The sequence below is a fragment of the Amaranthus tricolor genome, chromosome 17 (genome assembly GCF_026212465.1).
Source record: "Amaranthus tricolor cultivar Red isolate AtriRed21 chromosome 17, ASM2621246v1, whole genome shotgun sequence".
Taxonomy (NCBI): Eukaryota; Viridiplantae; Streptophyta; class Magnoliopsida; order Caryophyllales; family Amaranthaceae; genus Amaranthus; species Amaranthus tricolor.
In genome coordinates this window covers 17836800-17864321 of record NC_080063.1, presented here as the reverse complement: position 1 = coordinate 17864321, position 27522 = coordinate 17836800, and the positions used below count along the sequence as shown (strand labels likewise).

General features: G+C 28.8%; 3 protein-coding genes across 3 annotated transcripts; all 3 read left to right on the top strand.

Moving 5' to 3' along the window:
- Positions 1-353: 353 nt before the first annotated feature.
- Positions 354-1876, top strand: LOC130803534 (L-type lectin-domain containing receptor kinase VIII.2-like). Its single transcript, XM_057667687.1, has one exon. The coding sequence runs from the start codon at positions 649-651 to the stop codon at positions 1735-1737; it is 1089 nt and encodes a 362-aa protein (XP_057523670.1). The 5' UTR covers positions 354-648; the 3' UTR covers positions 1738-1876.
- A 13173-nt stretch (positions 1877-15049) lies between these two features.
- On the top strand, positions 15050-21011 carry LOC130803533 (proline transporter 3-like). Its single transcript, XM_057667686.1, has 7 exons — positions 15050-15579; positions 17524-17748; positions 17839-17933; positions 18739-18928; positions 19969-20090; positions 20183-20398; positions 20578-21011. Exons 1-7 carry the CDS (start codon positions 15333-15335, stop codon positions 20953-20955), a joined length of 1473 nt encoding a protein of 490 aa, XP_057523669.1. The 5' UTR covers positions 15050-15332; the 3' UTR covers positions 20956-21011.
- A 2471-nt stretch (positions 21012-23482) lies between these two features.
- Positions 23483-26478, top strand: LOC130803532 (60S ribosomal protein L35a-3). Its single transcript, XM_057667685.1, has 4 exons — positions 23483-23694; positions 23806-24034; positions 24131-24173; positions 26234-26478. Exons 1-3 carry the CDS (start codon positions 23627-23629, stop codon positions 24170-24172), a joined length of 339 nt encoding a protein of 112 aa, XP_057523668.1. The 5' UTR covers positions 23483-23626; the 3' UTR covers position 24173; positions 26234-26478.
- Positions 26479-27522: the final 1044 nt, after the last annotated feature.

Sequence of the window (27522 nt, the reverse complement as noted above, 5' to 3'; positions counted from 1 at the left end):
TCTATTTAAAATACTTTTATGTCATGGTTAGGAACAATGATTTCATTTGGAAATTTGGAATTAACTCAAATTTATTATTTGGCAAATCAATAATTTTCAATTTTGGATTTGAATCCAATTACATCATTATTTTTAAAGTAATTAAAGTTAAGAATTTAAGAATGACTACCCAAACCTTGTCATTCTCAAATTCTTCATTTATAATTTCATAATTAAAATTCATAATTTAAAGAAAATACTTATTTTTAAACAATAAATTAATAATTTCTCAAAGAACCTATCTCTTACAAAAAAATTATAAATTTATAAATTCAATTCTCGGTGTCACTCCAATGATCCACATCTCCTCAAGTCAAACAAACAAAAGACGCGTCTTATTGCACACTAGGATGTTTGACGTGGCAGTGTCTTACTGGCCACCGTTAATTCCACCTAATAGCCACTCTTCTCTCCTCTTTTCTCCCCCTTTCCTTCTCAATCCTCGGCAGAACACCTAAATCCTGTGAACCCATCAAAATTCTCAATATATCTTTTTTCAATAATGTAGGCAAAAAGATCCTTAAAAAAACTCGCAAATTAATTCAAATCTTCTCTCTCTGATCTCGTAAAAATTACAATCTTGTATTCGATTCATTTGGGGAGGAAATTATGGCAATCTTGAATCTAAATCAAAGGTATTATTTTCTCTTTTTTTCTTTTTCATTAATTTTGCATTTCTTAACCCTAATTGCTTATCCCATTTCATCATTCTTGCTCCAAGACTTTAATCTTGATAAAAATCCAAACTTTGATTCGGATTTTATCCTTTTAGGAGATGCCCATATCACCAAAAATGGTAATTTTATCAATCTCACTTCCCTTTCATCTGGGTCAAATTCTGGGCAAATTGTGTACAAGAAACCCTTTAAATTTCTTGATTCAAAATCTTCAAAACCCACAATCTCATTTTCCACTGATTTTACTTTTACTATTACTCCTGGTAATGGGGATGGTATTGCATTTGTGATTTTCCCCAAAAGTGATGAACTTTCCCAGGTTTTTGGTCATGGCTATTTTGGGGTTTCTGATAGTATTGATCATAAATTTGTTGCTGTTGAGTTTGATACTAGAAAAGATGATAATGTTGCTGATTTGAATGGTAATCATGTTGGTATTGATGTGGGTAGTTTTGTATCATCTGATACTAGTGATGTTTCTTCAATTGGTTTACTTCTTGATGGTGGGGAACCTTTAGAATCTTGGATTGATTATGAAGCTAGTTCTAAGAGATTAGAGGTTAGATTAGCTGAATCTGGTGCTGAAAAACCCGAGAAACCTTTGATTTCATATGCTATAGATTTGTCCAAAATGTGGGGGGATAAAGAGATTTTAGTAGCGATCAGCTCGTCGAATGGGAATTCGTTACAAGTAAGTAGTTTATCTTCGTGGGGTTTTCGTATCAGGACTGTTTCGAGTTCTTTACATTCGGTACCATTGGATCCTGAGGCTCCTCAAGTTCATGAGGAACAGCCTGTTCAACGAAAAAAGAATTCGTTTTTGAATATTCTTGGCACTCTTATTTTTGCTACCGGATGTGGTACATTGGTGGCGTTCGTTGCACTGTTTTTCTGGGTGGTATTATATGGTAGGCACTCGAATGTTGCTCTTGAGTTGCCTATGAATACTATGGAATTCAAATATGAAAAGGTAAATGTGACTATTGATAATCATAATGCTCCCGTTGATGCCACAAGCTAATGCATTCTTTTGTTGACTTGTATTCTTTCCTGTTCTAATGCCTTCTATGTATGCGTTATTGTATGATTTTGATATGATCCCGACACACCTTGTTAAATATTCCACCATTTTTCTCTGTAATAGCTAGTATGTTGAAGAATACTCAGGGTGTAGTAACATGTTTTTATGAATGAAGTTCATTCTTTCATTTAGCTTTTGATGCTAGATTGCTACATTATTTTCGTGCTCGAAGTTTTGAACAGTTGACTGGCTCCGAATTGGATAGTGATAGACATTTTTTAAGACTATTTTCTTTCAATATTAGTCATGACTCTTGATACTACAAGTATCTATATGAGTCTGAAAGTTAGGTGGTTGCAAATTATCAAGATAGAACGTTCTCCTTCGCGTTATTTAGACTATTGAAAATAGTTGCTCTGAATCTTGTATTGTAGGTGGTTGTAAAATTGTTATTAAAATGAAAGCTTTTGACTTTTGTTTATATAAAACTCATAACCATGGTTCTTCGTCTCTTTGGTTATATATGGGCTATCGTGTTTAAATTTTGCGTTTGATGTTTTGAGGAACACCATCACATTTTCAATGAATGTGATTGCTTTGATTTATACACATTACCTTACTAGAACTCCTTCTATATTGTCTCTCTGATACCACCGAGTCACTTTTTCTCGTGGTTTGAATAGATTCTTGCGCCCTACAGTTTTGTGAGTGCAGAAATCTCTTATTATCCTTTGTTGTGGGCTTTTGTAGCATTTTGACAACGGTTTTGAGTTGATACGTATTAGGAGTATCTATTTGTACATGGTGTTTATGCTTGAGGACTAGAGTGGTGCAGTCGGAAACTTATGCGCACAAGTTTCTTTTGTCTGAGAATATGCGGTCTCACCATATCTATGACCTATGTGCATTCGATTTTCATTCTTTTGGAGGACGGGATTTGTTCATTGTTGGGTTGTGGATAGACCTTTTTACGATGATTGTCAGACGAAGCTAGTGCTAGTACGAGACGTTTGTTCCTCTTGTTTCTCGTAGCTTCATTTGTACTCGTTCTCTTCCTTGCGCTAGATTTGCGCTTCACGTGCCAAATAATCCTCCAAAGTATTGCCTACTCTTTGACACTATTGTAGGGAGACATTCAAACTTGATAATTCTTCAAAATCTTTCTCGCATCATTAGCGATCTGCCCCTTCACCTGTTAAGTCATATGGATGCTCTGCATTTTACAAGCCTCTGTGTCCATCCCATCTTGACTGAGTTGATTAAAAAGAAAAATCGACATCAATCTTGACCGAGCGCACTCAAAGTTTTAGTTGTGTTTATTTAAATTGATGAAAATTAGTTGCTCAAGAACTCAAAAGAGCTCTACAATGGTGGTTTTACAAAAGTTGGAGAATACAACTAACTGAGAAAGAGTTTGGGAGCTGTTGATAGATTATACCCCAAACAAACGTAATCCGACTTGAACATCATCTAAAAACATGGGTTTGAGTTGAGATTTTTAACCCAATTAAGTAAACGTGTTGAACCGACTTGATTGATTCCAAAACCAAAAGCCGACATAAGATAAGTAAGCATTGTACAATGTACATAGTTATGCAACTCAAACATGAGGTAACAAAAAAAAAAAAAAAAAAAAAAAACATGGTTAAGTATACATTGTTTCTAACTTCTTGGGAGCACCTTTGATGCATTATGGACACTAGATAGTATTCTTCATTACCATCATATTGCACAATTCGTTTTTTTTATTCATATCATTTCTGGTTGTACATCTAGATTTGCTAGGAGATTATTTCAAAAAGGGGCGATACCAAAAATAAAAAAATAAAAAAATTTAGGATATTGGAAAATATGAACCAATACTAACAATATATAATTGAAAAATCTGTAGAGGTTGAACTAATAATATAGACAGCAAGAATAAACAATGAAAATAGGCCGCAGGAGTCAAAGCACCTGCCATCCTCCTGTAGTCTCGTGTGGCTTCAACTCTGATTTCAAAGATAGTTAAAACAATGATTAAAAGATTAATTTCCAATTATAATGAGTATAGAAATATTATCTCTTTTAATCATGCGTGCCATTTATCTACGTAAAGTTGGGGCCGGTCTTTTTATAAGATTTATAGTACTTATTGAAACTTACAATTATATTTCTTTTTTCCCTACTTATAATTTCAAATTTAAAAACAAATAAATATTCAAGAAATAATTCGCAAATATTTATTTGAACAATTTAAGCTTAATTAGATATATATCGATAATTAAGCGGATAATCGTTTAATGTTATATTGAGCTAGTTGAAACATCTTGTTGTTATGAATAAACTAATTTAAAACAAGCTGCTCTTATCAATGTGTTTAAAATTAATTGACCGAAATTAATCAATTTAATTAACTATCAGTCATTTGTGAAACACCCCAAATAAGATATTTTCTCTGTTTTATATAATTTGCTACTAATAATGACATTTTTCTGATAGTATACGACTTTTAATATCAAATACAAAGATGGATGAAAAAATAAACAATAAAATAGATTGTCAAGTTAATTTTCAACACACCAATTTACTTGCCACCACTTTCTCAAACGAAATGGTAAATAAGTCTATGGTTTTACACGAGAGAGAAAATTATGTGAGTGCATGTGTGAAAAAAACAGTAGCAAAAAAATACTTCACCTCACACCCACTTGCAGAAAAGCGGGTTACGGGTCGGGTTTGACTTTCACACTTTACTTGGAATCTTGGATGAACTTCACCTTTGTGAATTGTGAGTTGTGACCTTTTTCAAAAAGTACCTTAATTAATTATTACCTTAAAAATATTATTAATTTAAAGAATCAAGGTGCATTAAAAATGAAATATTTTGTGTTACGGTCTTGTTTTTATAGTATAATAAAAAGTAGTGCGATATTTTAGTTATAGATAGACAAGTGTCAAGTAAATTTTTTCATTAATTATCTTTGTTTTTTTTATTTGTAAGTGGTATGATTTTCAAATGTAACCCAACAACTTTGTTTATCTTAAAAGTGACATTAAATAATTCTACAATAAAAGTATAATTAAAAGAAAAATTTATATTTAAAATCTAATCAAATTAATATATAAAATTCTCATTTTATATCATTTATTCATCCAAAGTATGTATTTTATAATCTTTTTGTTGCATATTTAAGAATGCATAATTACATATAAACTCCTTTTTATTATTGCACAACGTATTTAAATCAATGGAGGAACACAATATTAACATATAAAGTAAACGAAAATACTTTTGATGGATCAATGATATAAAGATGAAATTTCTAAATTTTAATTTTCCTAAATGAAAAGGAAGTTCCTTTTGTCTTTGATGAGAGATAGGTTTTCCAAATATTTCTATTTCCAAGCACTATTAATTTTAAAATGAGAACATTATTAGTTAACTAGTGATTGAGAGATTTATTTTTTATTTTTTATACAAGAATTCAATTCTTACCATCTAAAAAAGGTTTATAGAAAAATCTATAATAAAAGTAACAAAATCATAAAAGTCAACATAATGTAATATACTTTTTTTGATAAAGTATATTACAAACACACGATAGGATGAGAGAATAAAAGGAAAGAGGCAAAGGAATGAAGGTGCGAGAATTATTCGAACCCAAAAGTATACCTAATAAAAGTGATAATTACTTTAACTGAGATGAGATCTGATTTTCTGACCAAGAATATACTTCGAGTGAACCAAAAACAACAGATTGTATGCATGTGAATTGTGATAAGTTAGAATAAAGTTGAGGAGTGAGTAGAAATCTTGTAGCTAGAAGCTCATTTCAACTTTTCAAAGACTAAATTCAAAGAAAAAATGGTTTTAAAAAGGTTAATAGCGACCTTATTTTCCATTGTGATAAACTCCTATCACATATTCACATGTTTGTTCAAAGTGGTGGTCTTCATCATTTTATATTCCAACATTTTTTTTGAACCGTCTTCATGACTAACCCAACAAGTGTAACAATTAAAATTTAATAATTAACTTTAAATTAATTTTTTACAAAAATAATTAAGTTAATATCACCATGGTGGAGCTTTTCCAAAATCAGCCACAATAAAAATTATAAAAATTGTACTAAATATGGAGAGTATTCAAGGGTATTACTACCTCCTATTCAGCTTAAATGTCCCATTTGATTTTTGGCACTATTCACTTATCACTTTTAATTTGTATTTTACTCTTAATCTATAAGTTAAATCATAGTCATGTGGGATCTTGTTTGATTTGTCTCAATACAAGGATTATTAATATCAACTTTTTATAATTTTTAATTAAGAATAATTTAAGATATTAAAGATTAAAATGTTGCCTCGACAAGTGTGAAAAGTCAAATGGTACATTCAGGCTGAATAGGAGGAAGTATTATATTTTTACTTTAAAGTCATAATTCTTTATAGTCTCACTATAAATATAATAAAATATCTCAAATACTTAATACTTGTTGTAGTAATTTCGACCCTCTCATCCAAAAATCACATTGTAATGTTAATATGAAACCACCATCTAAAGTCTTGGTTTTACCAACTTAATTAATTAAGAGAACCAAAAAGCAACAAAATATTGTTAGCATGTGATAAGTAGGAATTAAATCAAAGTCAAAAGGAGTCGGTAGCATGTAGAAAAAATAAATTTGTAATTATATCAGTGATATTTAGTTTGCCTTATTTTTTAATTTAAAATGTCCAATTAGTTTATGATATATTTCTATTTTAAATATTACCTTATATACTATTTTAATTCATTATATTATCTTATTTTTTCTTATTCATCTTATCTATTCCATTTACTTTTTCACACTTGTCGAGATAATATTTTAACTTTTAATTTTTGTAATTATGTTTAATTAAAAATTATAAAAAATTGATATTAATAATCTTGAGACGAATAAAAGAAGACCTTATTTGACTATATTTTAACTTATAGATTATGAATAAAGTACTAATTAAAAGAGATTGGTAAATAGTGACGAAAGGACAAGTAAAATAAATAGAAGAAAGTATTATTTTAAATATTTTACTATTTTAAATTAATATACTAAATTTTTTTAATTTTCGTGTAAAAAGCAATTGTGGAAAAATGATAGAAAAGCAATTGTTAATAAAAGAATGTTATTGTCCCTACTATGTTGGAGCTAGAAGCTCATTTCAACTTTCGAAAGAGTAAATTCAAAGGAAGAATGGTACATTAAAAGACTAAAAGCGACACTATTGTCCATTGTGATCAACTATTTGACATAAATCACATCACAGGGTATTACTAAATATCGTTACTTTTTTTATTTTATCGCCACCCTATATATAATAAATTTTCAAGATTATCCCTGCATAATTTTCGAATTAAAAAACTGTAACATATCTCTAAAACTCTCTAAAAATACTATGTACTTAAACAAGCTAAAAACGTACATCGAATAATAGTAGCGAACCAAAACGAGCATGATAACGATTCAGTAAGTAATTAATCGATTTAAAATTTTCAAAAAAAAAATTCCAGAACCCCTCCAGTCGCACAAAATGTGCGATCAGACCTAGGGAGAGTCGCACAAAAACTGCAACTGGACCTAGGCTGAGTCGCACAAAAAGTGCGACTCGACCTAGGTCCAGTCGCACTTTTTGTGGGACTCCTCCTATGTCAAGTCGCACTTTTTGAGCGACTGGGGGTTCTAGAAATTTGTTTTTTAATTTTTTTAAAAAAAATTAATTCTTTTTATTTATTATAATTATTTTTTAAGTTATTATTATTTATTAAATATTATAGTAAATTATTTTATTTTATTATATATTTATATATATTTTTGTGTTTACTTAAATTATTTATTTATGTTATTTTAATTTATTTTATTTTATATATGTATTTTAAATTCAAAACTAAATATTATAATAATATATCATAATATAATACTATATTAAAATAAAATAATTTATTACAATATTTATTAAATAATAATAACTTAAAAAATAAATTAAATAAACAAAAGAAAATTCAAAATTCAAAAAAAAAAATTACGAGTCGCACAAAAAGTGCGACTGAACCTAGGAGGAGTCACACAAAAAGTGCGACTGGACCTAGGTCCAATCGCACTTTTTGTGCGACTCGTAAATTTTTTTTATTTTATTTTAAATTTTTAGGAACTTTTATTATATTATCTTAAATATTTTTATTTTTTAATTCTTTAGTTTAGATATTTTTATATTTAATTAAAATCTTAGATTTTTCTAGATTATTCTAACAGTTTTAACATGGGTTTTTAGATAAAGATTTAGTGAATTGACTACAATTGAAGCATCAAAGTTAGTTAGAATTTCAATTGAAAGTTTGAATGTTAATAGTAATCCGAAAAAGACTCAAAACACAAACATCAAAATAATATAAAAAAATAGCTGATTTTGTTATATTGAATGACATGTTTGGTAAATGATGTGATGAAAAAAACTTTTCATTTCATGGCGCAAAACAATACGACAAACAGATAATACATTTTGGAGTGTTCACTAAAAAAAACAAAGCTAATAGCTACGTTTACTTGATATCTTTGATTGGGCTTATTTTTAATCCTGTATAATAAATAGCTGTTGGTTTGAATTGGTGAGTTGAAATTATAAGCTAATTTGACTTGATATTAGTCGTTAAGTTAATTGTTCAAGTCAGCTGTTATATAGAGATATTTGTAAAAATTATTTAAAAATTATTGGCTGAAAAAAGCTAAAAAAAATAATTTATGGGTTTTAACTTAAAAAACATTTATAAAATATTTTTATTGTTGTTTGATCAACTATAAAACTAAACATCAAAAGTCAGACAAAAAAAATTAAAAATTCAATTATCAAATAGTGTTTTTCTTGCAAATCCACTACACTTAGACTATATACATCTTGTTGGATAAAGTACAGTTCCTAAAATGTGGCCAACTATTTTAGTTTTTCAGTTCTATGACAATTACTTCTAGTATAAAATTATGGTTTTTCAACGAGTACCGTAGAAAGAGTACCGTAAAAAGATGTATATTATGTCAAAATGAGAAAAATATGTAGATCAAATGAAGTTAAATTAAATGTACTGATGAAACTTTAAAAGAATATAATTAATGATTAAAAATAAAATAGTTCTTCATAATTTTTATTAAATTGATTTGGAAGTAATTATAGCAATTTTAATGAAAGATAGAGTGCAAGGATACATTTAGAGGGAATGTAATAGGATGCAGAGGTGGCTCGTAATACAATATCAATATAGGACTATTTTAATTTTTAACCTTCTTTCAAAAAAAAAAAAAAAAATCTTAAACCTAACATTTTAGCATAAGTTGTCTATAGTCAAAAGCTTGAAATTTCCTTAACTCTTTTAGACTTTATTCAATTTAGTTTTATATGTCAGGTAAGAACAAGTACGTAATCTGAGAAATAATTGTATCTTGATGAGACAAGCACAAAACAAAAAATTTATATATTTATAATTTGAAAATTAGACTATATTAAGACATTAAATGCATTTTACGGTGAAACTATTCCATATAAAAATTTGTGATGAATTTAACCATTTCACTTAATTTAATTTTTTGTTACGCCTACTATTTGAATTAACTTTGTTGGATTAATTGACTTCACGTAGCTTCAATTACTTGTAATTTGTAAAAAAACTACATCACTTAGCTTAAATTTATTCATATATCTATTTATTTATTTGTTTGTTAGTTATGTATTTGTGTATGTATATATTTTGTTTGTTTGTTTATAGTTATTGTTAGAGCAAGTGTCAAATTAACCTTGAGTGAAGGTGTTGGCTTGATGGGCTCAGCACAAAGCAACAGAGCACTGGCATGAACCACTTGACTGGTCGAGCATTAGTGGCTCGATCGTGCCAAATAGCAAATCAAGACAGTAGCCTCTGAAGTTCGGCTCGACAGGTCGAGCAGCCTTGTTTGGGTCGAGCGAGCTTCAGTGCCTCGTCAGCGCGTGATTCCGTTTTGTTCACGAATCTTTTGTGGGGCTTAAGGATTAGTCCTAGGTTTTCCTTATGATATTGTGGGCTATATAAAGGCTTATATAGGCTAAGGAAATGGTAAGAAGAGAGGCAAATTCATTAGGAAAGCTAGGGCATTGGCCATTAGAGTGTTCTTATATTAATGCCATTTGTGTAGTTTCACCATTAAAGGTGAAACCTTTATGAATTAAGAGTGAGCTCTTGACTATTGTAAGTTGAGTCATTAGTGTAATGGTGATTATATTAATGATATGATACTTTATTTGAGAGGGAGGTATCATTAGATACCTCATAAACACATTGTGTTGTTTGTTATTGTTACTCTTGTTTATTGTTCTGTTTTTTACTCATCTTTTACATCGTTTTCTACTATTGTTGGGTCCAAGCCATTCTCTTTCAGTTATATGGTTGTGCTTTCTAGTTTTATAACGGTGACAATAAGGAAACTAAAGGTAGGAATTAAGATAAGAATGTCCAAAATAAATTTATGGAAGTTTCTCGTATTTGGGTTGAATACTTAACGTTATATAAAAAGAGTTTGTACATTTTTATACTTTTAATTTAAAGAAGTCTCGTATAATAAATTTCTTGAGCTCACTCAAGAATTCCAAAAGATTGATTCTACAACCTACAACCACAAAGGCAAAAAAAACAAATTAAGGCCATATAAAGAAGAACAATAAATGATGCCCAATAGTCAACAAACTTTATTTTCTGAATATTGCAAGATGCTTTGAAGAGGAAACTTTAGTTGATAGCGAAAAATTAAAGCCCATTTGTATCTTTTATTTTGTATCATTTTTATTTTATTTTGTCTTATTAATTTAATATTTTTTTGACAATTGTTTTTACTAATCTTTCACTAAGTTATATTCTCTCTCCGATTTAACCACTCATTTTAATCTTATTTTTCATTTTAACTTTTCTTTTCCTAAATTTCGAATATATGTGTAAGTATATAACATTTCTACTTGTGAAAGGACATATTCAGAGGCTATGGTAGATTTATGAGGAGGAAAAATAATCACGATATCTTGATATAGAGTACGTGACCATACTTAATACTCCTACATGGCTTTACAATATTATTAAAGCTATGATGAATATGCTTTCAAATTTTAATTTGCTTAACATTTTCAACCACCATATATATACATAATATTTTATGAACTATTCTTTTTAGTCATTCAGCCTCATTGTTTAACGATATAGAAATTAAGAAATTGAGTATAATTGATTAAAGTAGTAAATGTAAGTTTGAATCTCATAATTTACACTGCTTCTAACGATATCAATTACTCCTTTCATTTTCATACGTTTCTTCTCAAATCAAATTTACGAATTTTAGTGTTAATTTTTTAGAATTTTTACAATTTTTAAAAACTCACAATTATAATTGTTTGATTTTAAAATTTGCATTAAAATTTGTGAAAAAATAAATGAAAAAAATATTTAAAAACTGAAAGAGTAACTCTTTTCAGTACATGTAAGTTGAGAGAAGGAAATAACCATATAAGCAACAATAAAAATCAAATTCTAGACTTTCCATGAAAAAAATAGTTTTACTACTATTAAAATAAAACTCGATTATCCATTATCAAATTAATAAAATTATATTTCTATTTATAAGAAGTAAAATATGTTGTCAAAACATATTACCTTACCCCTTTAGAGTGCTTTTTTCAATTTAATAGATCCTATTCATGGTTGACTGATAATTCAATACATTAATTACAAGTAAGATTTTTATATGTTGTCACTACTAGCCTTAGACCATACTCATTAATTATCATTGATTATGATTTGAAATTTGTGTTCAATCATTAATAGTGGTCTTGTTGAATGTATTGTATTCTTGTTTAAATCAACTTACATTTACTGATAATTTTTACTCTTTCTACTCAATATTGGTTATATTTCATATTTTATATGATAATTAATAAAATAATTATGGTATTTTCTACTTTATATTTTATATTTGAATTCGAAATCAGGAATTAATGTTGTCCTAGGGTTTATTAATTGCTGTTTTTTATTTGGGTAAACAATAATCGAAGGACTTTTAACATTTTTGCAATTTCCAATTAAATTATTCAACTAATGAAATTGCTTTATTCATTTTCTAAGAAAATTTTTCTATAAAAAGAAAAGACTCCAAGTGTAACTAACAAAAAGAAACACAATTATCAAACGGAGACAATATTACTTTTTCACTAATTCTTTGGATTGGAATATGTTGTCAATTGTATATTAAATCATATAATCAAAATATTGCTCGGATAATAATTTTGTAATTTCTAAAGACTAATAATCAAAATAAGTAATCCAAAATGCAAATATTAATACAAAAAATACCATCAATCAATAAAAATTTATCAAATTGATTATCATTTAAGCTATATTGATAAAATTCAACTAAGTCAAGAAATGTCAGTTAATAATTTAGTATTAAATATTAATTACTGCAATTTTAACATACAATAAAATACTCTATTTATTATTAAAAAATTATTTTTATTTATGATTTCATCATTAAAAGATTAAAAATTTTCCATCAATATAATATATTTTAATTTAATTTGTAGATTTTTATCATGTATGATTAATTATTAAAAAATTTTAAATGAATCATAAAATATATAAATTGAATATAGCATACTACTATAATATAATTTTTGAGCTTAAGACATAAGAATGTGTTTATGAAAATAGAAAATTAATATTATATTTTTGTCCTTTTTTGGTTGAATCACTTCAGTTTTAATAATGCTTTAATGAATCAAGTTTTTATTTTTTATGATTTGGGATAAAAAAAAATTATAGGTTTACATAAGAAAAAAATATAATATATCAATATATCACATATATTTATAGTCAATGAACAAATATTACATATTTTAATGTGTTTTCTTAAATATGAAGTCAAGTATAAAAAATTTTCATGTTAATGATAGAAAATAGGCAGAAAATTTTTTAATGAGAATGTGACAAGTGTCCCTAGTTGTTTATTTATTAGTATATTTTATTGATTATTATATATAGTCAATCAAAAAATATTACATATTTTAATGTGTTAATTGTTTTCTAAAATATAAAGTGAAGTATCAAAAATTTCCGTATTAATAATAGAAAATAAGTGAAAATTTTTTTAATGAGAATGTGACAAGTGTCCCTAGTTTTTTCTTCATTAATATATTTTATTTTATTGATTATTGATTGATTGATACATATATACATCGCATATTATATCCATTTGTCCCAACTCTCAAGGATTAACTCACTTATTGATGAATAATTATAAATATATACTTATTGATGAATAATTATAAATACATACTTATTGATGAATAATTATAAATACATACTTATTGATGATAATTATTAATACATCCAAAAAACATAGGTAAATAAGACACATTGTTAACAAAATCTAAGACGCGTAAATTAAGGGTCAGATTAACGATATCAAAAGTGGAAATACTTGGCATTTATTATATGACTATCAGACTAAGTGACTAACTATGATATTATATATCTTGAATTTACAACTTAATTAATACTTCCTTCTCAAACAAAATCTCACATGACTATATTTTAATATGAGTGAATAGCGATTGAAAATAATGAGATTACTACCTTTAATAGCGCGCGTGCATATATATATATATATATATATATATATATATATATGGGAGGGATCCATTGAAAAGGGGTGGAAAATGAGAAGGATAAGAAGGACTTTACACCCTTGATTTCACTAAAATAAAAAAAATCTATGATCACGATTGAGCGAAAAACTCATAATTGTAAAAGTAACTATGTTACACAGAAAGAAAATTATGAAATAATTTTTAAAATGTTATTATTTTATAACATAATATCCTTTATATATATATATATATATATATATATATATATATATATATATATATATATATATATATTAACCAAACAAAATCAAATAAAAATCTTTCTCACCCTTCTCATTTTAAGATCCTATTTATTTGATCCAATATTTATATATATATATGTTTAAAATTAATCATGCATAAATCTTGATTAAAAACCGGAGCAAGGATAGGTCAAACTGCTTAAGGTTAATTTAGATTTCACAGTAAGATATTTAAATTGAAATTAGATATATTAAAAAAAATAAGACTTAAACCTTTTTTATTGATTAATTTTAACCCAACCTATACTATGCAACACTATAACCACACTTGGGCCAAAAGTGGATACATACAAATGGATGTTGTAGACCATATTCACAACACTAACAGCCCGTTTGGTACATGGTATTAAAAGGCGGTAATGGTAATAAAATCAAGTAATAAAAAATTTGGTTGTTTGGATGCCTTCAATGGTAATGGATGGTAATAAATAAGGTAATAAAATTACCAAAAAGAGTCATTTTTATTACCATCAAACAACCTAGTATTAGGCTGTAATGGTAATGAAGTATTACTGTGGTAATAAAATAAGGTAATGTATGTAATTATCCAAAAAAATATTATTATTAAAAAAAGAATCATTAGATAGAATAATTTAGATACAATAATGCTTTTAGATACAAATATACAATAATGAAACTAAGAGTCATTACCATTTTTTAATACAAACAACCAAATGCAATCAATGGAATATTATCTTCCATTACCATTCTTTAGTCATGCACACCAAACAAAAGAATGTTCATTACCAATTCTCATATCTATTCCTTCATTATTATTGCCATTACAACATTTCATTCCTATTACTACATTACCATCAACCAAACGGGCCGTAAAAACTTTTTCCGGCACAATTTTTTTACTATCTACATTTATCATAAATACCCAAGAGTGTTACCGTGTGAAGACTACTCCACCTCAAACAAGCTTAATTGAGTAATTCTTACCAAATGAGTTTACTTACATGATGTCTTCAGTCTTGTAGAGCTATACCTAACCATATCTACAACGATCGTAATTTCTTAAGTTTAGATATTGTTATTATATGATTTTAAGATTTTATACATGTAAATGTCTCATTTATTTTATACACTTATTCAATCTTTAATATTTTTTATTATGCATAATTAAAAATTATAAAAATTTGATATAAATAATCTCTACAATGAGACATATCAAATAAGATCCCACTTGACTATGTTTTAACTTATAGATTAATAATAAAATACAAATTAAAAGTAAAAGATTAATAGTGTCCGAAAAATAAATGATATGTTAGTGCCGAATTGGAGTGAATATTAGATATAAATTATGTAAAACTTTTTTTTTATCAATAAATGTACCATCAATATATTAAAGAACAAAAAAAATCCAAAAGGACCCCGTCTCTACTACAAAAGTTCATTTTCTACACAAACACTACCTCAATTTCCAAATTCCGATCCTAAAAATCCAATCGTTTTATACCCTTTATCCCCTATCACAAATCTCAAAAAAAATCATATAATATTTTTAATTTCCCAAAAAATCATTCTAAAAGGGTAATAAAATATAATACTTTTTTTGGAAAGAATTTTAATATTCTTTTTTTAAGAAATAAGACTAAAAAAGTGGATTAATATTCACCAATGGAGTATATAAAGGCAACTATCCCAAACCATTTGGATGAAGAAGAAGAAGAAACAACATCTTTCTTATTCTCCTCATCACATATTCCTAATAATACTCAATCTAAATCTTCATCTTTTTCTTCATCATCAATATCAATGTCTTCTTATGACCCAGATCATAATTCTTCTCTTCCCACTGTTAATGGTGATTCCAAATCTAATCAACCAATTGTTATTCCAGAAACTGCCCATCAAATTAGTACTGGTATTTTTTCTGTTGTTTCTTTTTCTTTTTTTTATTTTTTATTTTTTTGTAGATTTTTTTAATTTTTTTTTTTGTCTTGGGGAAAGGGGTTGAGATGTCATTTTCTTCTGGTAAATTATTGTTCCGTTTTAATGGGTTTTTGATCCGGGTCTATGGGTGTTTGAGAGTTTTTCTGGGTCTACAAGTGGGGTTTTGTTTAATAAATTAGTGGCATTTAACTGAAATGTTAGAATTAAGTTATTATTATAACTAACGTCATTTTAAGGAAATTTTTATGTATTTGATCGTTTTTATCGATGATTATTAGGTTTCTTTAAAAAAATACTTGCCAATTGTAAAAAAATAATTTTGAACTATATTGAATCATTAAATAAAATGACTTTGGTAATGACTTATGTGACACCAAACCAAGCCATATTGATGATTTAATGAGCTTAAATAACCAAAAAATGGATTAAAATGAGTTAAAAACGAATTCAACAAGATGCTCTTTAATTTAATTTAATTTAATATTCAAAAATCAATGTAAATTAAGTATAATTAATAAATACTAGCCTTAATAAACAATTAAACTAAATGGCAGAAGTAGTGTTTTATGTCATTCGTCTCTTACGTTAGACTTAGTTCTAGTTGACACAAATTTAAGTATGTTTGGTTAATTAACTAGTAGTTGTAATTAGTCAACTTGTAAAACTTGTTAATTTTTTCAAATTAAAATTAATAAAAGCTATTCTAATTATTAACTTTGCAATTCTTATTAAAAAATAAAACTTATTATTAATAATACTTGCTTGTGTGATGATGAAATCATTATTTATTTATAATATAATTTTTTTTGACTTGAGTCAAATTGTAAAAAGTTGTCAAATTCAGGATCTATTCAATAATAATCTCTAATTATGGATTATGATACTCCTATTAAATACTCCTTTGTTCATATTATTTATTTTTATGCTATTCAATTTACTTGAAATTTAATATATTCAATTATGTATAATTAAAAACTAGTAACAATAATATGATATTTTAAAAAGTTGTATTAACGCATATTGAACAAATTTAAGTGTACAAAATATTGTTGATTGAAGTAGCTTATGACTACTACTCCCTCTGTTTTATATGTTTTTTTTAAATAGAATTTTATGAATTTTATTGTCAAATTTTTATTATGATTTTTCATCGAACTATAAGAAAATTTAGATTCATGTGAATCTTGATAGATTTGTCTTGATATATATTTTCTGAATATTAACTTTTTAGAATTTTTGAAAATTCACAATATAAATTATTTGATTTTTATATCGATGTATGAGAAAAAATTTTGAAAATTTTTGAATATTAACTATGGACTATGGGGTTAGTGGTTGTTTGTTTTTTTTGGGAATAGCTATAAGCTATATGTCAAAAAAAAATGGTACGAAATGCTATCAATACGTAAATTATGCTAAAATATGTTTAAGCCACTACTTTTAAAAATAGTTGTGTAAAACATCTTTTTGATTTAAAATATTATAGTAACCAAAAATATTTGGTAAAAGTAAATTTTTGGTTGTTGGTTTTGAGCCAAAAGTGAAGAAAAAGCTATTCCTATTAATTTTTTTTAGTTTTGAATCTTTTAGATTCTATTAAACAGTTTTTCAGTCCACTTTTAATTTATTTTAATTTGGAGAGTTGATATTTTTATTAATTTTCATATAGACACCGATGTTAATCAGAAACAACTTCTTTATTAAGTGTTATCACTAATAAGTCTAAGGTACATCCGACTTTCACCCCATCTCACGTGGGAGTCCCTTAATACGGTTGGTTAGATTGAAGTATACACACTCATTGTACCAATACTTGTTGCTAAAAAGTACTTTTTGAATATCACATAAATACTAAAAATGGCCAGTCAAATGATTAATTTCTAACTTTAATATTTTATGTTTTTTGTTGGGATAGATTCATGGCTGCAAGCTGGGTTTGTTTTAACGACTGGGATAAACAGTGCATATGTACTGGGATATTCAGGGGCAATCATGCTTCCACTTGGATGGATACCTGGTGTTCTTGGTTTACTTGCAGCTACTGGAATTTCTCTCTATGCTAATTCTCTTGTTGCCAATCTTCATGAACATGGAGGAAGAAGACATATCAGATACAGAGATCTTGCAGGATATATTTATGGTTTCAATTTTTATTTCTAATATTTTTTATTTTAAAAATATTTTTTTTTGGGAAAATAAAGCATCTTATGATTGAATTTTTGTTTGGCAGGGCATAGTGCATATTCACTTACATGGGCTTTACAGTATATCAATCTTTTTATGATCAATACTGGATTTATTATCTTGGCTGGTTCTTCTATTAAGGTCATATACAATAGCCTGAGTTTTGAATTTTTTTACGACATTTTGTTACTTCAATGTCATGATTCCGCCTAGGTAAATTTTTGGGCCGGAATTACACAAACGAAGTTTGTTTCTGATAGACCCTAGGTGGGAAAGTTGTACATGATTTAATGAGTTATTTCAATATAGTCGATTATAATTCGAAACCAAGTAAGCTGGGATACTACATAGATTAAAGACTAAAACTTAAAACTGTCTATGATTCTAGAAGGGAAGTCATAATCTTAAATGAGGGGGGTTGGAAAATTTTCATATTCACGTCACAAAAAGATATGAAAGTTTTAGTACTCAAAAATTATCATATGTTGAACAATTATACTACCTCATGTTTTGAATTATTTGCACTTTTAGATGGCGATATAAGAATTAAGAAAAATCACTTTTTAGTGTATTTTTGTCTACTCTACCCATTTAATGATGTGATGAGTGGATAATAAACTAGGGGTAAAATAGAGAATATTATTTTGACTGCGGAATGAACAAGTATTGTGATTCAAACGTAAAATTACAATAATTTATAGACCAAAATCCTCATGTTCATATATGGTAGATTTTTACAAATTTTTAGGGGTGGGTTTGTGTGATTGTGTCTGATGTTTTTCCACTAACAGCTCCGCCCCTGAACTCAAACAACTTATCAGAAAACTTTTGACCCAAACCTGACATGAATTGGACATATAAAACTATGATCATAATCTTTAAAATTGTTTTGTGCTTCATGTATTGTCATAATCTGATATTGATCATACAAATATGTTATGTGCAGGCTGCTTATACTCTGTTCTCGGATGCTGGCACATTGAAGCTTCCATATTGCATAATTATATCTGGGTTTGTATGTGGATTGTTTGCCATAGGAATCCCTCATTTGTCTGCTTTGAGAATTTGGCTTGGAGTTTCAACGTCCTTCGGTCTTATTTATATTCTTATAGCTATTGCTCTTTCACTTAAAGATGGTAATGCCAAATTCCATTTCTTTTCTTTACCATTTTTCCTATGGAATAGTGAACATTCATGTGAACAAAACTACTGAAATTGATCTATTGGATGAAAACCCATTCAACATTTATGTGAACGACTATTAAACTGATATTTTGGATGAAAATCTGTTGAACATTCATGTGAACGTCTAATGGAACTGAGATGAAAATCTGTTGAACATTTATGTTAACGACCAAAGGAACTTATCTATTGGATGAAAACCGGTTGAACATTCACGTGAACGACTACTGGAACTGATCTTTTGGATTCTATAGCCGACCCCAATCTTTTGGGATTAAGGGTTTGGCGTTGTTGGTTCTGTTGAACATTTGAAAGTTTAAGGAAAGGAATAAACAAGTCCAATTATGTAGTGAAGAATTTGTTCATACAAGTACTATTTGCATGATTGCTTAAGCTCATTCTGTATTAGACATGATAATTTTGATATTCTTCTTAGATCAGTTGCAGGATTGGTTGATGCAACATTCCTGGTGGTAAGATTTTTAGTTTTTGTCTTTGAATTAGTTTTTGTTGGTAACTTCGCAACAAAAGTTTCCTTATTTTGCTGAAATTAAGTAAACTTGCACATATGGAAAAGTTAAGTTTAGGTCATACATCTTAGACCCACAACATTTCTATTACCCCATAAGTTGGCATGATTTGGGGTCTGATGTATTAAAACATATCCTACGGCTACAAGCCTCAAACCATCAACTTAAGATTTTAGTAAGTGGGTTCTTTGATATCAGACCCCAAAGTGACAAGAAGTCACGAATTGAAATCTCATCTCCACCCCTCATATTAAGTGGACTATTTAGCGCAAGCTATAACTAAGGAGAATATGTGTTGCATCCACACTTTTAGCCCAAAAAAGTCTCTTGTCTCAGGGATGTGGTAGAATATATAACACTATGCCGCCAATCTCCAATCATCGGTTTAAGTTTTAGTCGAGTTAGTTATCAAAGAACGCATTTTCTCAGCTTTCGTCTCTAAAATTCGGTATATGATTTTACAGGAATTAATTCCCCTCCAAGAGATTACAGCACGCCAGACGAAAGAGGCAAAGTATTCACAACCGTAGGAGCCGCGGCTAATCTAGTTTTTGCATTTAACACAGGAATGCTTCCTGAGATTCAGGTGTGCAATTCTTCTTACTGCAAAACTACTCAAAAACCAAGTATAAACCCTGTTTTTCTGACAAGTTTTGTGCCATTTATTCCCGAAAACAGGCAACAGTCAGAAAACCAGTAGTCGAAAACATGATGAAGGCCCTGTATTTTCAGTTCACAGTCGGAGTTGTACCAATGTATTCTATTGTTTTCATCGGTTATTGGGCGTATGGGAACAAAACAGACCCGTATTTGCTGAACAACGTTCATGGCCCTGTCTGGTTGAAGGCCTTGGCTAATATCTGCGCGTTCCTCCAAACAGTCATTGCATTACATGTATAGTTCACTTCTCTGCCTTCACTTTTCGATTTTTCTTATGATCAGTACAAGCTGATCAGGCCGCAAGGCCTCCGATGCAGGAAACATGATCAATACGAGCAGATCAGCCTGCACGCTGAATTGGTTTTGATCGTCTGTTTGATGTTCCTTTCGTTTTTGTGCCTTGATATGTTCAGATTTTCGCAAGTCCAATGTACGAGTACTTAGACACAAGGTTCGGGATTACAGGAAGTGCATTAAACCCGAAAAACTTGGGATTTCGAGTGGTAATAAGGGGAGGTTACCTAGCAATAAACACATTTGTGTCAGCAGTTCTACCGTTCCTAGGAGATTTCATGAGCCTAACCGGAGCGATCAGTACATTTCCGCTCACCTTCATACTAGCGAATCACATGTATTACAGGGCGAGAAAGAACAAGCTAAGCATCTCGATGAAAATATGGCTATGGATTAATATCATTTTCTTTTCTTGTATGGCTTTAGCTGCCTTTTTTGCTGCTTTGAGACTAATTGCTGTTGATTCGAAACATTACCATCTCTTTGCTGATTTATGAGGACCCAAATTTGGAAATTCACTACACAATAATATTATGTCACTAATTTAGAGTCATGTGCATAATTGTAGCCTAATGCATATATTTTATGGGAGAAAATGATGTAGAAATGAATATGGAATCTCATTACTACTATTTTTCCACAAATACAATGTTTTTTTTTTTTTTTTTTTTTTTATCTCGACATACTTAGATAAATAATTTTACGCTTTAAGACTCTAATATATATTTTTCTCTTTTATGTGATAGTCTTTTAGTTAAAATATAGCAATATCGCCAATATGACGAAAAAGTAAAGTAAGATAGTGAACATTGGAAAAGGATTCGAATTAATTCAACTAATATATATACACATTATTACTCACTTGACATTTGATCATCTTTGGCTCGTCAATTATAATTCTTGTTTTCTTTAGTTGTATGTGGAGCATATTGTATGAATATTATAGTTTTATGTTTTTGGTTTTATTATTTTATATTAGACCTTTATATTCAGGCAACAATGATGTTAAATAAGATTTTACGTATTAAATTATATTCTACATTAACTATAATCATATTAAATACTTGTCAAACACCTCTTGTATGAGTAGAAACTCTTGTGTGGACATGGTGCACACTAAAATAGTGTGGATCAAGTTTTAACACTCCTATCCCTACTCTCATTACTCTCCTCATTATTTATTACATACTGCAAAGTAATTGAAAAAAAAAAAACTTTTTGAAAAAAAATAATTTTATTTTGTTTTGTTTAATTTTAATTTAAATTTTTTTATTTAAATTTTTTAATTTTTAAAATTTTAATTTTTTAATTTTTATTTTTATAAATTTTAATTTTAATTAAAAATTTTAAATTTTTTATTTTTAAATTTTTAATTTTTAATTTTTTTTTTAATTTTAATTTTTAATTTTTTAATTTTTTATTTTTTTTATTTAAATTTTTTTGAATTTTTTTTATTTTTTAAGAGTGGAGTGGAGCGGGTAAGAGTAGGGTGGAGTGTAAGAGTATAAGAGTAGAGGGGGGAGTGTAAATATTAGTCCACGCTAATATTAGTGTGAGCTAAGTCCATACTAGACTTTTTCCTTGTATGAAACCGTCTCATTATGAAATGTGCCTCATACAAAATGCTCATAATGCTAAAAGTTTCTATCATTGGGCTATTCAACCCAAATATGAGGCACGTCTCACGATAAAACTGTCCCATATAAAAATTTATGATAATTTTAATATTGTATATTGACAATTATGAAATTTGAGTATTATATATTTTGGAAATATCCACAATATCTAAAAATATCTCTGCAACTTATATAGTTATATGATAATATCCCATAAAAGAGTAAAAAAATTGTCAAACAAATCCTCATTAAACTACATTTGTTTTGTAGCTAAAAATTATTTTGATATCAATACACATTTTTTTCTATTCATGATATATATGATTAGACTTAAATGGATTATGTCATGTGATTAAGTGGATCCATTTAACTTATCACGTTATTAAGTAGGCCTATTACCTATAGCTATAGGTGTATAACTAGGATCACTTTTTATTTCATTCCTAATCCTAATTATATAAAATTGCCAAACTCATAAATTTTCTATAAATTGTTTCAATAATGTAGTTTGTGGGCTCACAAAGTTGGGGATGACCTTAATGAGTACCATGATTTGGACATAATACCTAAAGTAGAGGTTGGGCTCACAAAATGAAGGTCTATCATTGAATGTGGAATGTGGTCTATGTGGATGGTAATTTTAAATATGAGTAATTATTATGTGAGTTCATTTAAATTGAGACGAATTCATACTATAAACAGTTTAAATTTAATATAATGTATTTGAAGTGTAAAAATAATTTTATAATTACTTAATTGAATTATTTAATTTAAATTATTATTGTTTCATTAGAAACGTGTTTTAAATGAAAATTTATAACCTCAATAAAAATTGTGAAATAAGATTTATAATTGTTTTATAATTTATTTAATTTAATTTATAATTGTTTCATTAAAAACGTGTTTTAAACATGTAACATAAATTTGTGAAATAAGTCAAATACATGACCAATACGGCAATACCATAGCAAATGCTTTTAAAGTGATTGACAATGATGATACAACAAACAATTAGATTGATAACCAATTGATATAGACATATAGTTACTCTACTTCATTTTATATTGGTTGAATGCATTGGATTGATAAATGTTGCCCACGTTAAGTGATATAAATTAATATTTAGCTTTTAAATATAGCTTTTAGAATCATTAATATCAATTCAATTTAATACTAGTAAAATTTATTATGCATAATTTCAATTCAATTTAATATTTGCAGTTTTAATATTTAAATTATATATAATAATTAGTTGGATCGTCTTAATCATCGATCATTATAGTCATCAACCTAAAAGTCTGCTTAAAATCAAAGGTCAGGTGAAAGAAGATAACAAAAAGTCAACGTCAGCTTCAATATTTTGTACCTACCACTAAAATGTAAAAAAAAAAAAAAAAAAATCAAATTAGCAAAGGTGAGAAAATACAAAGTAAATTAGGGTTTTAGACAAGTTCATACTTAAATTGTATCCTCTTCATACTGAGTAAATTGTATCCTCTTGATATTGCAGCCCTGTTTCGCTTCCCTTCTCCCAACAGCCCGAAAATTAAAAATGGTGAAGGGTCGTCAAGGAGAGCGCGTTAGACTCTATGTCAGGGGCTCAATTCTTGGCTACAAAAGGTAAACTCAGATTTCTTTCACATTTAATTGAAACGGGCACTTTTTATTTTTACTTAGATTCAAAAGATTTATGTGTGTTTTAATTTGTTTTGTTTTGAATTGTAAAATTAGGTCAAAATCGAATCAGTACCCGAACACATCTTTAATTCAGATCGAGGGAGTTAATACCCAAGACGAAGTTGCTTGGTATTTGGGAAAGAAATTGGCTTACATTTACAAGGCTAATACCAAGAAGAATGGTTCTCATTACAGATGTATTTGGGGCAAGGTTTGTAGGCCTCATGGTAATAGCGGTGTTGTTCGTGCTAAGTTTAAGTCCAACCTTCCCCCTAAATCAATGGTATTGTTTTAATCTGATTTTCTATTTTTTTTTTTTAATTTAATTTCACTGGTATTTTTTGATGGAGAGTTGATTATTTTTGTTGTTTGTCTGTAGGGTGATAAGGTTAGGGTAATGATGTACCCCAGCAACATCTAAGGTACTTTATACTTTTCATTTTATTTGGAATGGTTCATTAGTGGTGTATATTGTGTTTGATTGTTTTTGAATCTATGTAGAATTTAGTGGTAATGAATTGAAAGTATTGCTATTGTTGATTGGTTAATTAATGAAAATGTTACCCATATTTCTAAATAATTGAAAGAATTAGTTGTGCCCTAATGCGGGTGATGAACAAAAATGTAAATAGCAAAATGTTGTTTAGGTTTGTCAATGTCATGAATAATGAACAATCATCATGGACCTTGGTTCATGTTAAGACTTTGGAGCATGAATGCTTGATAGGATTGAAATTGTTGGAAATCATCAAGTATAACTAAAGTTATTAGCTTTGATCCTTTGAGTTGGTTACGTTTTATGTTTTTGGCGGTCTCCCCAAGTTTTTAGGATATTTCATTTTTGGCAGTAGTTTATAATTTCTGTCTCCTAAACTTGTCCACAAAGCCATTATTTCTCTTCCTCTCATCCACGTCTTCTTCTAGCCATCAGTGTTTTAGTCTCACTATTGCTTTATACTAAAACTTAAAAAACCAACAAAAGGTGCATGTAGCCAATCTTAAAGGGACGAAGGGAGTATTTAAATATGATTCATATGTCATTGAAATGCGACTTTAGTTAAATAGTGGGTTCAATTTTTAGTGTAGTGTAAAATTTTTAATTAGAAGCATACTGATTAATGAATGATCGTACTACAAGTGATTTTAGAATCTATGTTTGTGTTACTTCAACGTTCCAAGCATGTTAAGGGGAGATGTTTTCCTTTGTAATTTTGTTACTTGTATAGTGGAAAATTATGATGTCTAGCTGCAAGACTAGTGGTGTTGTCGAGTTAATTTTTTGTATGTTTCTTTAGCCTTGGCCCTTGTGTTATTTGTTTGTGTTGATTGAATAAGAGTCTGATAGTCTGTGAACCCCTCACCTTTTTTGTTAACTTTTATCACGGCCTTTTTCTTTGAAGAAGATAGAAGCTTCATTTTACTTCGTATAGGCTTTGAGCTTTATTTTTAATGTTTTTGGCTTATCCTTGAACATTGAGTACTGGTTAACTTACTAGATGCGAGCTTTTTCCTTGGTGGTTCTCGTATCACTTACTTTTATATTTTGAGTTACTAATTTTGTCGAACTTTTATTACTTCACCTGCACTCTATGGGGTTGTTTATTTGCACAACTGATTACTTCACCTGCACTCTATGGGGTTGTTTATTTGCACAACTAATTTGGGGAATCGGTGTTTTAGTTTGACTTAGGTGATGTATGAGATACACGCCCCTCTCCTACTGTTTGGTACTTTGGTTTCTTACTAAAAGGACACAAAACCTGCTTCTTTTCCACTGTGAATCTTCGACAGGCATAAGCCCTTCAGCAATTTTTTTGCCTTTTTCTGTCTAGCATCTACCATGACGCATTTCAACTGTTCTCAAAGTATACATTCTTTGGAAACTCTTGCAAATAGTACAAACAGTATTAGAGAGTGGGTGTGATTGTGATGAAAGATAAATCACTAATCGTGGTCAAATTTGATAGCTGAAATTTTGGAAAATGTTGGTAATTGTGGAATGTCGTGAGGTTGGTCATTAGAGGTGCTAATCAAGGAGATGGCAGGATTAAGTATGAGTAGTGGAGATGGTTGAGTGCTCTTGCTTTTGTTGATAAGTAGGGATCATAGGATTTGTCATGAATAGGAGTTTTGCAGTGGGTGTGGCGGTGGGGTGAGGATATGGTGGAGCACATTGGAGGAAACTGAAGAAAAAATAGGAAAGGAGAATACAAAAAAGTAGATACAAACACCAAGGAAATCTAAGGGGCCATTTCTAATGCTTTTTTAAATTCACCGAACCAAATGGGCCATAAACGTTAAGTCTTTTTTTATTTCTTGTCATGTCTGTTCTGCTTATAAGAAGTGAAACATGTTAGTTGATTAGTAAGTGGTATAATCCGTAGGTATGATTAAAGCATTTGAACCTGTTTCTCTATATTAGATGCTGCATTTTAAAAGCATCAATTTCGTAGGCTAATATTATGCCTAAATATTGTTGCAGAAGCTAGCATGGAAGATGTTAAACCGAGGATCTCTTGGGCAGAGCTATATACTGGAGTTCCAGGGAGCCACTTTCCTTCACTTGACTAACTTGTATTGAGACAGTTGTATGTTGGTGGTCAATTTTGCTTTAGGATGTGTTGAAAGATCTCTTGGGCCTGAAACCTGGTCGTCTCTTTGATGTTAAAGAGCTAATATTGCTCAAGTTTTTGACATTGTTTTCTATGAATATTGAACATTTCCTAATAGCGGAGTTGCCGTTTATCCTAATTTTTATAGTATTGTTTGGTGGGTAATGGGCAGTGGGTAGGTAACCAAAGAGCTATTGCTTACTAGTTACTCCTCTGTCCCCGACCGAGTTTGCTTATAGAAAGTAGGTATTCAGTCGGGTGTGAACGTATGGTAGGTGGGATTTAGCGGAGTAATTATAGGTGGTGACGTGGAGTTATGTCCAAACTCGAAAGAGGTATTATAGTAAATCACGTAAAAAGACTAAAATAGTATATGTAGCAAAATCAAGATGACGGACAAATTATTGGATCTTTCCTGCGCCCATCTAACTGCTTTGGAGGGTGCAAGACTGCAAGTTATATGCACACCATTCATGTCTGTGTATTTGTGTGTGCACGTTGCAGGTTTCTTATCTCTGTGATTGCTACATTTCTCACAAAAGGAACTCACCAAATATTATGCACATTGAATGTGAATTATAGCATAAATAAAGTAAAAACTTGGGAATATTTGCACATTAAAAGCTCTTTAATTTGGAAAAATTGTCATGAATAATTCAATTTATTGCCTATTACTCGTGTTCATGTATTTATACTCCGTTAGTTTTTATTTTAAAAATACAGTGAAGTAGCAGTTTATACCTTCCAAAAAAAAAAGCAGTTTTTAAAACATTATTTCACCTAGAGTTGCCCTTAGGTAAGCCCTGTAAAATTTAGGGACGGTTTCCTGTAAGGCAATGGTAGATCTAGTATATTTGTAGCGTTTTGAAATAAGTAGTGTTTTAAAATTTTCTCTGCATTTTCTTAACAAGTTATATTATAATTTACTAATAACAATTTATACAAATGCTGTCTTTGGTTTATTTTTTATTTTGGTTCGTCTCATTTAATTTGCATGATAATTGCCTATCACTTTTTTTAATCTCATCTATACATTTTTGGGTGTTTGGTTCTTAGCTTTTTTTTGTTGGCTTTTGGTTTTTGACTTGTTGGTTGGTCAAACAGCCAAAAAAACGTGTTTGTAAGCCGTTGAAAAGCTGACTTTTAAGCCTAAATGAAA

Excerpts from the sequence above, each read along its gene's own strand:
- LOC130803534 (XM_057667687.1), top strand. The coding sequence starts at position 649 with ATGGCAATCTTGAATCTAAATCAAAGGTATTATTTTCTCTTTTTTTCT.
- LOC130803533 (XM_057667686.1), top strand. The coding sequence starts at position 15,333 with ATGGAGTATATAAAGGCAACTATCCCAAACCATTTGGATGAAGAAGAA. Across the intron at positions 17,749-17,838 it reads TCTTGCAGGATATATTTATG|GGCATAGTGCATATTCACTT; the intron begins GTTTCAATTTTT and ends TTTGTTTGGCAG. Across the intron at positions 20,399-20,577 it reads AAACAGTCATTGCATTACAT|ATTTTCGCAAGTCCAATGTA; the intron begins GTATAGTTCACT and ends TGATATGTTCAG.
- LOC130803532 (XM_057667685.1), top strand. The coding sequence starts at position 23,627 with ATGGTGAAGGGTCGTCAAGGAGAGCGCGTTAGACTCTATGTCAGGGGC. Across the intron at positions 23,695-23,805 it reads TCAATTCTTGGCTACAAAAG|GTCAAAATCGAATCAGTACC; the intron begins GTAAACTCAGAT and ends TTGTAAAATTAG. Across the intron at positions 24,035-24,130 it reads ACCTTCCCCCTAAATCAATG|GGTGATAAGGTTAGGGTAAT; the intron begins GTATTGTTTTAA and ends GTTTGTCTGTAG.